Source organism: Heloderma suspectum, chromosome 8 (genome assembly GCF_057233095.1).
Source record: "Heloderma suspectum isolate Gila_16-S chromosome 8, 16-S_ref, whole genome shotgun sequence".
Taxonomy (NCBI): domain Eukaryota; kingdom Metazoa; phylum Chordata; class Lepidosauria; order Squamata; family Helodermatidae; genus Heloderma; species Heloderma suspectum.
The window spans coordinates 573431-585724 of NC_139465.1; the positions used below are offsets into that span (position 1 = coordinate 573431).

A 12294-nucleotide genomic window follows, 5' to 3' on the forward strand; every position below is an offset into this window, starting at 1 on the left:
CTCGATGAAAATGTCAACCCAGTGTGCAGCCACTGTAAAAAAGGCAAACTCCATGTTAGGCATAATTAGAAAAGGGATTGAGAATAAAACTGCCAAGATCATCCTGCCCTTATACAAATCTGTGGTGTGACCACAGTTGTGTCCAGTTCTAGTCACCGCACCTAAAAAAAAAGTTATTGTAGTGTTGGAAAGGTGCGGAAAAGGGCAACTAAAATGATCAAGGAGCTGGAGCATCTCCCCTATGAGAGAAGGTTATAACAGCTGGGATTGTTTTGCTTAGAGGAAAGGAGGGTAAGGGGAGGCATGATAAAGGTCTACAAAATTATGTATGGTGTGGAGAACGTGGATAGGGAGACATTTATCTCCCTCTCCCATAATACTAGAACCCGGGGTCATCCTATGAAGCTGATTGGTGGGAGATTCAGGACAGATAAAAGGACCTCTTCACACAGCGCAGAGTTAAACTATGGAATTTGCTACTACGGGATGTAGCGATGGCTACCAACTTGGATGGCTTTAAAAGGGGGTTAGACAAATTCCTGGAGGAGAAGGCTATCAACGGCTACTAGGCTTGATGGCTATGTGCTACCTCCACTACCCGAGGCAGTACGCCTATGTACACCAGTTGCTGGGGAACATGGTGGGAGGGTGCTATTGCACTCATCTCCTGCCTGTGGTTTCCTGGTCAACAGCTGGTTGGCCACTGTGTAAACAGAATGTTGGACTAGATGGACCCTGGTCTGATCCAGCAGGGCTCTTCTTATGTTCTTAATCTCAGGTAGAGAAGCAGCTTTGGGGACAAAACCTGCGGTAGAAATTCCTGGCAGGCTGAGCTATTTGTCAGTTGAACCAGCTGTCTTGGAAGATGGCAGACAATCCTTTGCTAGAGGTTTTTGAGTAGAGGCTGGATGGCCGTCTGCTAGGGTCGCTGGGTTTTCTACATCACTGGGGGTTGGACTAAATTACCTTTGAGGTCCCTTCCAACTCTGTGATTCTTTAACTGTTCCTGGAACACCTTTTAGATGCCTTGTACTCTCTGCCAGCTCCCACTGACACGTCCTTATCCTTCAACAAGAGTGTACTGTTCTGGTTGTTGCACCTCAAAAAGGATATTGTAGAGCTGGAACAGCTCAAGATGAGGCTGGACAGCCATCTGTCAGGGATGCTCTGACTTGGATTCCTGCATTGAGCAGGGGGTTGGACTCAATGGCCTTGTAGGCCCCTTCCAACCTTACTATTCTATGATTCTATGAACAGGTGCAGAAAAGGACAACAAAAATGATGAAGAGGCTGGAACACTGCCACTCGCCCATGAGGAAAACTTACAATGTTTGGGGGTTTTTAGTTTAGAAAACTGGCAAGTAAGGGGGGACAGGATAGATGTGTACACAACTGTGCACAATTTGGAGAATGTGGATAGGGAGAAAAACTCTCTCTCAGGATACTAGAACCCAATGAGCCCATCCCATGAACCTGAATCATAGGAGATTTGTTTATTTTATTACATTTCTATACCACCCCATAGCTGAGGCTCTCTGGGTGGTTCACAAAAGGTGAGCCCAAGATTCAGGAAAGACAGAAGGAAAGAGTACTTCGAATGGTGCATTGCTAATTTTATTGACTGGTTTATTGATTACATTTCAATGGATTTCGCTACCACAAGCTGTGGATGGCTTTAAAGGGGCATTAGACACATTGATGGAGAGTAAGGTTATTGATGGCTATCTGTCCCCACCCCACCCCCACCCCAGTATGAGAAGCAGTTTGCCTACTTAATACCAGTTTCAAGGGACACACGGGTGGGAGGGTGCTATTGCCTTCATGTCCTTCTCATGCACTTCCCATGGGGGCATCTGCTTGGCCTCTGTGGGAACAGAATGCTGGACAAGAGAGGCTTTTGCTCTGATCCAGCTTCAGGGCTCTTCTCACGTTTTTATTGCACAGAGCTGTAAACTTTTCAGCTGGAAGAGGTGTCACACCCCTGCTGTACAGGCTACAGAAGCCCCCAAATTAAAACCCAATAAGGAAATCCTGGCATGAGAATCAGGGACCACCATTCATTCATTCATTCATTTATTGCATTTATATCCTGCCTTTCTCCCTCTTGCAAGGAACCCAAGGCAGCTTACATTTTCCTCCTCCTCTCCATTTTATCCTCACAACAACAACCCTGTGAGGTAGGCTGGGCTAAGAGTCTGTGACAGGCCCGAAGACACCCAGTGAGCTTCCATGGCCGAGTGGGGACTAGAACCCAGATCTCCCGGCTCCCAGTCCAGCACTCTAGCCACTACACCACACTGGCTCATCCACCTCCCACTTCCAGCACTTCCTTTCAATCTAGAAAAAGTTCTTCTATAGGGCATCCCAGACTTGTGGTTGCATAGCCAAGGTGAGGAGCGGAATAGTGTCCATTTGCTGCTGGAACTGTAGGGAAGCCCCCCACCACACCACAGGTGCCCTGCTGACCCACCTGGTGTGGGGTCCTAGAGCTTTCGCCCCTCTGGGGACAAACATGCCATTCAGCACTGTGGGCATGGTGTGCAACCAGGCACGGTGTGCTCTGTGTCCTCCGTGCGCCTCGGCCATTGCAAGTGGCGGGGGGCCTCCATCTGGAACGTCCCAGGTGTGGCTGGCTGGAAGTGCTCTGCTCCCTCTCTGCACTCCCAGCACCTGTCCCTACAGTATAAAAGGGTAGAGCCTCCAGTGAAAGCCAAGGGGCAAATGGGTGCCGCAGAGGTGATTTTTTAATAGCTATAGTGAAGGGCAAGCAGTTTGTGTGGTCTCTGAGTCTGATCAATTTTTGTCACATCATGGCATAGTGTGTAAAGACAAGATAGTCGAGTTCTGCCTATGTTGTGTTCTGTGGCTGACTGCTAGAGCTGGGCTACCATGAGGTGGTTTTACCCACAAGCCTTTGCTAGAGCTCCCCCCCACCCATCCCGGCAGTTGTAGACAGGTATGTGAACATGGGTGCAGCCCTTTGAATGGCAGTGGAGTTCACCAGCTCAGACAGGGGATGCTCTTTTGCATGAAGTGAATAGAATCATAGACTAGTAGGGTTGGAAGGGGCCTACAAGGCCATCGAGTCCAACCCCCTGCTCAATGCAGGAACCTAGGCCAAAGCATCCCTGACAGGTGGCTGTCCAGGCCGTCTTGAAAGCCTCCAGTGTGGGAGAGCCCACCGCCTCCCTAGGTCATTGGTTCCGTTGTCGTATTGCTCTAACAGTCAGGAAGTTCTTCCTGATGTTCAGCCAGAATCTGGCTTCCTGTAACTTGAGCCCATTATTCCATGTCCGGCACTCTGGGATGATGGAGAAGTGATCCTGGCCTTCCTCTCTGTGACAACTTTTCAAGTACTTGAAGAGCGCTATCATACATAGCATGAGATGAATACATTTCATCTCATTATCACTGCTTTCTCCTAAGCTTTCCCAAGCCAGAATGAAACCTTTTCTATGTCAAGAACAGCAGAATACTGGGGTGTCTGGCAACAAGCCTGGCTAGGGTCCTTTTCTCCCTAAAAGAGAAAGCCTTTCCAGCTGCCCCTCTTGTCACTGAATTGCCACCTTGCTGCTAGGTGACGCAGCTGCCTCCCTCTGCTGCAAGCCATTATGAACAGGACAGAGGCAGCTGCATTCACCCTGAGTCATGGGGAGGGGGCTGTGCCTCACAGTACTGAACTAAGGAGGCCCTGGTGGATTCAGGAGCTGGATGCCAGACTGGCTTGTCAGTCCTCCGAGCTTGTCAAGGAGAAGGGGGAGGGGGATTTCCTTGCTGTTTCTTGGTCCATGTCCATGAGGAGTCATTCAGCCATGACCCACTGCCACTGTTCTGGGGATGGAGCTGGACAAGAGGCCCTCGCTGCCCTGCATGGCTCACCAGCCTTTGCGACCCTTTCTGCAGGGCCGGTGCTGCCTGGGGACAGTGCCCGGTGCCCTCTTGCCCTCTCTCTCTGTCTTCCAGTCCAGGCCCTTATGCACCACTCACATCCATGCAAAGCGCCCGCGCTCTGGAGCGGACGGCGACGCTTCCGCTCTCCCCTCGCTTTCCTGTTTGCCGAGAGGCACCTGAGCATGCAAGAGGCCTAGCGCCATGCTCTTCTGCTCTTCCTCGGACGTCACAGGCTGATAGCCCAGGAGCTCCATTGCATCCTTGCAGACGTCTTGCAGCTTTGCAACGTGGAGATAGGGAAGGGTCTTCCTCCAAGCCTGCGACACATCGAGCGCGTCCCTGGCGCCAGTGCCAAAGGCCTGCCTGCCGCGGCCTTGCCCATGGGTGATGTTGTGCACCCAGGCCTGGAGGCCAGGTGTGAAGCGGAGTCCTGCAAAGCCATAGAGCCGGGCAGCCTCAGCCACGGGGCTGTGCACGATGTCTTCATAGCGAGCCAGCAGGTAGCGGCCCCGGAGGCTGCTGCGGAGGCCCCGCCTGCCTTCGGCGTAAATCTCGGCGTGGCTCTTACAGACCTCCTGCATGATGGCGTAGGGCCCCTCCGTCTCCTTGGCATGGCTCTGGTGCCTCACCACAATCTTACTGTCACGGGCCAGATCAGCTGCTGTGTTCTTGCGGGAGTGGAAAACAGCCCTGGGGTCCCGGACCAAGTGGATGATTTTGAGGTTCAGGGAGGGGTCGGTGAGGAGAGGATGGAGAACCTTGAGGTCAAAGAACCGGACCTCCTTCAGAACCACGTGGCTGTAGGTCTGGCAGGCCTCTGCCACTTTGCTGAAGGGATACTTGCCGCAGAGCGTCCTGCAAGCGTCCGTGGAGATGATGTCACTGCGCTGGAAGGAGTTGCAGGCTGGCGGGGAACACAAGGCCCGGCTGGCCTCCCACTGGAAGAGGGCAGACTTATTCCTGTGCTCCAGCATGTAGGCATCGAAGACAGACATGTCACACCTGAAGACCGACCGGACGAGATCCCGCACCGCCATGTGCAAGACCTTGGCACTGTTGTGCGGCATGGCGGCCCACACGTGCCAGGCGGGCTCCATCAAGTAGAAGACGTCAGGGTGCTGGCTGAAGAGCTGCCCCACGAAGGAAGACCCCGACCTCCAAGACGACAGGATGAGGACGTGCGCCTGGGCTGGCTTCTCCACCTGCAGACTGTTCCTGCTGTGGAGCTGAGCAAAGAAGCCGAGGAGGGCCAGGGCCTGAACCACTGCCAAGACTTCCAGCACTGCCAGCTTGTGTCTCTTCCGCATGGCAGCCAGGAGTCTGGAAGAGGGGAAGGAAAGAGGACAGGAGGTGAGGGCTGGCTTTCCCCATGGCCAGATGCTGGGGGGCTTCCCAGCTGAAACATTCTGGGGCCAGGAGAGGGCGAGGGGCAGAGCTTGGTAGACTCTGGGGCTGGTGTGGTGGGGAAGCTGCCGGCCAGTCCTTTTTGCTTGCTCCCCTGGCTGCTGTCAGTCCCTGGCCCAGCCACCCCACCTCTTTCACGCTCATGGAGGATGGACAAGGCCACCAGTGGCTGCTCATACTGATGGCTGTGCACCACCCTCCCAGATGGCCAACCGCAGTCTTGCCTCTGCATACACCTGTGCCGCCAGCGAAGGGTCACAAAAGGAGGCACTGGCCTGTCCTACTTGCGCACCATGGGATCAGAATGCTGGATCCGATGGGCTCCCCTGGTCTGATCCAGCCTCAGGGCTCTTCTGATGTTCTTATCTGGGGGGGCGTTACCAGAAAACCTTTCCCTTCTCTTTGGCTTTGTCATTTAGGAGGCATTAACTTCAGATCTTTCCTCAATGTTTTTTCCCCTGTGACTTTTCACAGCAACCAACCAGCTTTCACGATGACACCATAGACAAGGCAGGAAGCCACCTGGCCACAAGCTGTCCTTCCCCAGGCCACGTGGGCTGGAGACACAGGCAACCGAAGGGCTGACTGAAGAGTCCCTTTTGTGTGAGTGCTGCAACACAGAGTACCAGAAAAGGGAGGAGGGAGGCAAGAGCTGCCTTTGCGGAAGTCGCAGATCCCTGCCTCAGCCACCAAGTACAGAAGCCAGCCACGTGTGGCCAGGGCAGATGGATGACTAAAGAGTTCTGGGTAGACAAGCCAGCTGGCTACAATGCCTCTTCCTCCCTTCTGAAAATGTGTGCTCTGAAGAGAGAGAAAGCCCCGGAAGTCCACAGCAACCCATGCAACGTGCCTCCTCCCCTGCCCACGCAGAAGACAGTTTCTCACACTGCTGGGTGGATCCCCAAAGACTCCATGATCATCTCTGGCCACAGGACAGGCCCCCACTGTTGGACCACGGCCTGCCTGGGCTTTCGGCTCCCCAAGGCCTAGTGCTGATGCCAGGCCGTCAAGCTGGCTCCGGTGTGTGGCCTTCCTTGGAAGGCCCCACAAGAACTCCCCATATTTTTGTGCATCAGCTGGCAACAGTTCTCCCATGGTCAAGTTCTACTTGGTGCACCCAAACGCTTGTGCTCAGCACCTCTCCCACATGACCCGTCTTTCTGCCCCTGCAGCAGGAGCCCCAGCCCCCGTTCCCCAGCTCCGAAGGAGAGGACAGCCAGGGCTCAGCACCGCTGGCTGAGTATGGCAGGCAGCTTCTCGGTGGAGAGGGAGGTGGTGGCAGCAGCAGCGAGATGGCCCTTCCTCCCATCTCCCCGGGGGGGGGGGGGCAGTTCACCCATGAATCAGACCCCAGCAGATGCTTTCCACCGGGTGTGGCGACAGTGGCTTGCGCCTTTTAAACAGATGATATGTAACACACGCCCTGGTCTTGCAGGGACACAGACACCTCTCTCTGGCCCTCAGCTCTGCCATGGCTTATATATCCTCTGCAAAGTTGTCCTCCAATCGATTATTACATTTGACTCCTGCCTTTTTTCCTCCTGCAAGGAAGCCAAGATGGCTTGCATGGTCCTCCTCCTCCTCTCCATTTTAACTTCACAACAACCCTGTGAGGTAGGTTAGGCTGAGAGTCAGACTGGCCCAGAGTCACCCAGGGAGCTCCATGGTGGAGAGGGGACTCGGACCTGTGTCTCCTCAGTCCCAGCCCAACGCTCTCACCGCCGCACCACACAAATGGTGATCCGTCGTTAACCCCCACCTTTCGCGGTGGGCGGCTGTCTCCACATGCCCCTTTGATCCTGGGGCGCCCACTCCCCCCTGCAGGCTTCCCCATCCTGCTTACCTTCTGTTGGTTCACAAGACCCTTGGAGCTGGAAGCACAGCCTCCTTCACTGGCCACAGCTGATAGAATGAGGCTGTCCCGCACTGGGGAGAGTGCTGCCAGGAGGGAGGGGGCGCGGGGGCGGGACGGCACTCCCAGAAGAGGCACCTGCTTGCTCCAGCCAGATCACCACCCGGATGCGGGAGGAGGCCAGGGGAGGCATCCAAGCCAGCCTGCCCCCACCTTGAGAAACAAAAGATGCCGCGGGGGGGGGGGCTGGGGTCCCAGGGCAGAGCCACACAGACAGGCCCCCCGGCGGGCGCGGCCCAGAGCCAAGTGCTGCTCCTGCCCACATCAGCCCAAGCCTCAGGGCAGCCTGGGGCCGCACGGGGGGCCCGGCCAGGCTCTCCATGCCGCCCATGCCCACAGCCACCATCCGGCCCGGAGCCCTGGGCAGGAGCTGCCAGCCGGCAGCCGGCAGGATGAGGGCCAGCTGTGCGGCCAGCAGCCAGGCCTCCCTTGAGCCCCCCGGGGTGCCGGCTCTGTCTGGCTCTCCCGCGCCCCCAAAGCGGCCGCCCTGCTCACGTCTGCCTCCGCGGCTGGCCCGGCAAGAGCTGGCGCGAGGGACGGCGGCGTCTGCGCGCGCCCCACATCCAAAGGCCTCGGAGCCGTGAACGGCAGACGGGGCCACGGGATGGCAGGGGCGCTCCTCCGGCCGGGCCTCCGGCGCAGCGACGTCTCAGCAGCCGCCGGAAGCGACGGAGCGCGGGCCCCTGCCTGGCCGCCAGAGGCCGGGCGCCACGCAGCGGGGGCCGCCGCGCTGCAGGGTCTCTTCCTGGCGGCCCCGCACGCCGAGGGTCCGCGGGGAGCCGCCGGATAGCGCCCGGGAGGCGGGCGGCGGCGTGGGACGGCTGCCCCGCGCCCGCGTCGTCGAGCTGGCCCCCGCCTGCGCCGGAGCTTCCCCCGCCTCTCAGGGGCCGTGGCCTGGGCCGGGGAGCCAGGGGCGCGGATGAACTCCTCGGAGAGCACACCGGGCCCCGCGCCGGGATTCCCGGCACGGAAGGGGGCCGGCTGCTGCCCGGCGTCCCCCGTCCCTGGTTGCCATCCTGGCCCTCCGTCTGCACAGATGGGGGGGGAGCCTGGCTGCCTCGCCCGGGTCCCAAAGCGCCTCTGGCCAAACCGCCACCGGCGGGCCGGGGCGGGCTCCTGGCCCGCCCAGCTGCAGGGGGAGCGCCGCCGGAGGGCCCCGCGGACGCCCGCGCTCCGGGCCCTTGCACGGGCACCTGCCGTACAAGGGCCGGGCCGGGAGGAGGTTTGGCCGCAGGTCGCTGAGGCGGGGAGGGGGGCGGCAGGGAAGGCCCACGCCGCGGCCTTCCGCGGGAGGGCGCTGGATGCGGCCAGGCCGGCCGCCTAGGATCCGGCCATGAGCTCCGGATCCGCCGGCCCGGCCAGCCCCCGCCTGCCGAAGCATCCGCCTCCCTCCGGCGGCATCCTCCTGCTAGGAGACTGGTCTGGCACGCAGCCAGCCTGGCCTGGCCCGGCCCAGCCCAGGAGGACGGGCGGCCCGGGGCGCCGGCGGAATCGGCAGAGAGGCCGCGCCCCAGCGCGGCTGGGCTCGGGGGCGGGGGGCCGCGGTGTCCCTTTGCGGGGCCGGGGGGGCGCGGCGCTCCAGCAGAAGGAGGGAGCCAAGGAGCGAGGCGCCCCCGCCGTCCAGCACAGCTCCCCTCCCATTCTCCTCGTCCGCGGCCCACTGCTTGCGGAAGGGTTCCCGCTGGGCATCCCGCCCTCCTGAGCAGGATGTGGCCGGCGCCTGCCTCGCCTCGCTGACATTTGCAGAACGACTTAGCCGCCTGACCGCACCAGCTTTGTGAGCACAAAGCACAGTGCGAAACCCAAGAGGGGCATCTCAGATCGAATGACGCCGGGGGGGGGGGGGGGCACAAAGCCAGTGGCGCAAATGCAGGGCGGGGGCGCCCGCAAGGCCCGGCCTCTCTGAGCTGGGCCCTGCCCCCATGGCGGGGCGGGGGCCCATCCATGCCCCTTTCCGGACGCCCCGTCGATGCCCACAGTGGTGCCCAGCCTCTCTCAGCAGGCCAGGGCCAAGGGCCTGTTTGGCAAGCAGCACCGAGGCGGAGCACATTGCTGCACTGCTCCAGTGCAGTCCACGGCTCTGGGGCCCCAGCAGGCGAGGCCCTTCCCATGTGCCCCTCTCCTGCCTGCCCGCCGCCAGAGTGTGCCGGGCCATCAGTGGGAGGGTCAAGGGAAAGGAGGGCGGTGGAGCGGGGCCAGGGCTGGAAAAGCTCGCAGGCAGCAGCCCTCGCTGCCCTGGAACGGGGAGGGAAGGGCTTGGTCCCCCGCAGCCCCTGTGGGCTGGGGCTGGCTCCCCCCCCCCGCCTTAGCTCCTCGGAGCCCGGGCTGCCGCCCCGCAGGGTGACAAGGGAAGGCGGGGTCGCTTCAGGGCCGGGGACGCACCTCTGCGCCTTGCCCGCGGTAGCCAAGCACCTGCACCCAGGAGCGCCCCTCTCAGTCCCGGGCTGGAGGGACCGCTGGGGTCTGCAGGGCCCTGAGGGCCATTCCACGCACCAGGCGTTGGGGCGCCCTTGGGGCGGGGCATGCTTTGGCCGGGCGGGGGGGGCTAGGCTGCAGGAGGGCTCCCACCAGTCAGCACACTGACTGGCCATGCCCAGGCAGGTGCTCGCCGGCACCTCTCTGCTTGACTCATGCTTCCAGGCGCCTTCGCGGCTGACATCTGGTATTGAGAGCTGTCAGTTAACTTTTGCAAGACTTGGTGAAACATCACCATTGTGTCCAGCAGGCCATTTCTGCCAGGAGGAAGGGCTGGCGCTCAGCAGCTGACCACACACTGTGCAGTCCCACCGTCCTGTTCAGTCTCCAGCTAGGGCGAGGAAAGACGCCGCCCGGCCTGGCCCGGCCCGCCCCCGAAGCCCTGGAGAATTGCTGCCAGGGAGCGTAGGCAGCACTGATCTCGGCAGACCAGAAGAGCCAAAGCAAAAAGGTTCCTGAGCTTTTTGTGCCATTGTTGACCCATTTCATCAAGAAGAAGATGGTGCAGGGCCCATGAGCGTTTGGGTGAGCATTCCCCTGAGAAATGTTTAAACATATGCATGCCCCTGCCTCTGGCTAGTCTTGCCTGCTCATCCACTAGAGTGCTAGCCCAAAGCTAACCAGTGAAGAGCTCAACAGCTGAGCACCGTCAGAGCCCTTCTGCGAAGCCCTCCCCACTTCGGCGTCAGTGAGAAGACTTTGCGGTGGTGGCCCCTTGACAGCAGAATGCACACCCTGGAACCAAGACTTGCCTAGCACAGAGGCCGAGGCCTTCCTGTCCCCCAGCAAAGATCTTTGACTTAACTTTGTGGCTTTTAAAGATCGCTTTACCCCTCCCCATGTTTGTTTTCACTGTTTAATGCTGGCATATCTTGGGCTCCTTCCAGCTGAGAATTTATTGTGGACTTGCCCTAATTTGCTCACATTTTACAGAGGTCCACTCAGCATTGCTGTAATCCTCCCATGGTTTCCACAGGCGGTTCTGGATGAACAACTCCTAGCGTTGCCCATCAAAAGGCATTGTGCAGTGATTCAATCTTTCCCTAAACAGACTTCCTTTTTGGTGGTAAAAAAAAAGACAAAGTGGTGGGAAGACACGTGTTACAAATGTGAGATGCCGTCAACTAGATCCCTTGGGAAATTCGTTGCATGAGGCATTGCATGATAAAATCCCCACCTGTAAGAAAAAGTTAGCCCTGCATCCATCTTTTTTCTTACCAGTGAAAGTCTGACTTTTTTTGAGAAGGGCAGAAGAATAAGGAGGTCAAATCAGTCAATCCTAAAGGAAATCAACCCTGCGTGCTCATTGGAAGGACAGATACTGAAGCTGAAGCTCAAATATTTCGGCCACCTAATGCGAAGAGAAAACTCACTGGAAAAGACCCTGATGCTGGGAAAGACTGAAGGCAAAAGGAGAAGGGGACGGCAGAGGATGAGATGGCTAGATAGCATCACCGATGCAATGAATATGAACTTGAGCACACTCCGGGAGAGAGCGCAGGACAGGAAGGCCTGGCATGTTGTGGTCCATGGGGTTACGAAGAGTCGGACACGACTTAACGACTGAACAACAAAGAAGAATAATGCAATTTCTACAGGTGTGGAAGTCCTTAGTGCTATTTTTCCATTGTTTTCAAGAGGTGTGGTTTTGATGTGGGCATGGGTCTCTCATAGTTTAGCACCTGTTCAGTATAACCTTTGCAGTAAGCATCATTTTTATCACTTTTTTAAAAAAAAATCATGATTTTATGTAGCACTTTTCCATTATATATAAATGCTGAAATAGCCATTTTCCTATCATTTTTATCATATATATTGTATTATAGGGGCATTGCGCTATAATGCTCTTTCAGTGGTATTTCAGTATTTTATTGATTTTCCCCAAAAAATAATTAGCCAGAGCGCTGTAGCACTACTTATCAGATCAGTTAAAAATAATAATTGGTTGATAAAAATGGCACCCATTGCAAAAGGTACAGTGAATGCATTCTGGGCTATGATACGCTCAGCTGCCCAATATGTCACTACCCACAACAAAACCACACCCCTTAGTAAAGACAGAACAGCAGCAAACATAGGATGCTGGTGTGGAAGGAACATAGTTAGATGCACACACAGAATATGCACAATATCCCCAGGTAATGTGTAAAGTCAGTTGCACCTCTGCCTGTTGCTTTCAGTGGAAGAGTAACGAATTATTAGCTCAAGGAGCTGCCAGTCTGGAAGCATCCTTGGCAGCTCTGCCCATCACATTATCGTGGCATTGACCTCTCTGTTTTATTCTTGTTTTTCATTGCTGAGAATCCTTTTGGAACAAAGAATGAGATGGATGGACGGACGGACGGAACTGGAAGAACCAGAAAGCAAACAGAATCCCATTAAGACTTGGGGACTAGTGTCCTGAGAATTGTGTCCGCTTTCATGACAGAAGAGCCTATTCCCTTTGGAAGTTGAGTAGGGAAAGTAATAAGTGCCATGACCACAATAGTACAAGAAAGGCAGAATTAGTGGCAGGGTTGATTTCTGGCCAACATTCTTAGATTGCTCTGCCGGGAGGGAGAGGTAAGCACACTTGCACCCCCATAGCCATGACAAAAAGGCCTAGAAGGCAA

At 57.1% G+C, this 12294-nt stretch overlaps 1 protein-coding gene across 1 annotated transcript; it reads right to left on the reverse strand.

Annotated features, from left to right (window-relative positions):
• Positions 1-1911: 1911 nt before the first annotated feature.
• Positions 1912-7390, reverse strand: LOC146338703 (carbohydrate sulfotransferase 4-like). The gene is made up of 2 exons (XM_084812503.1): positions 7139-7390; positions 1912-5211 (listed from the first exon to the last, which is right to left on the reverse strand). Exon 2 carries the CDS (start codon positions 5196-5198, stop codon positions 3984-3986), a length of 1215 nt encoding a protein of 404 aa, XP_084668629.1. The 5' UTR covers positions 5199-5211; positions 7139-7390; the 3' UTR covers positions 1912-3983.
• Positions 7391-12294: the final 4904 nt, after the last annotated feature.

What these genes read in the sequence shown, in the direction of transcription:
- LOC146338703 (XM_084812503.1), bottom strand. Translation starts at nt 5,198, where the DNA reads ATGCGGAAGAGACACAAGCTGGCAGTGCTGGAAGTCTTGGCAGTGGTT.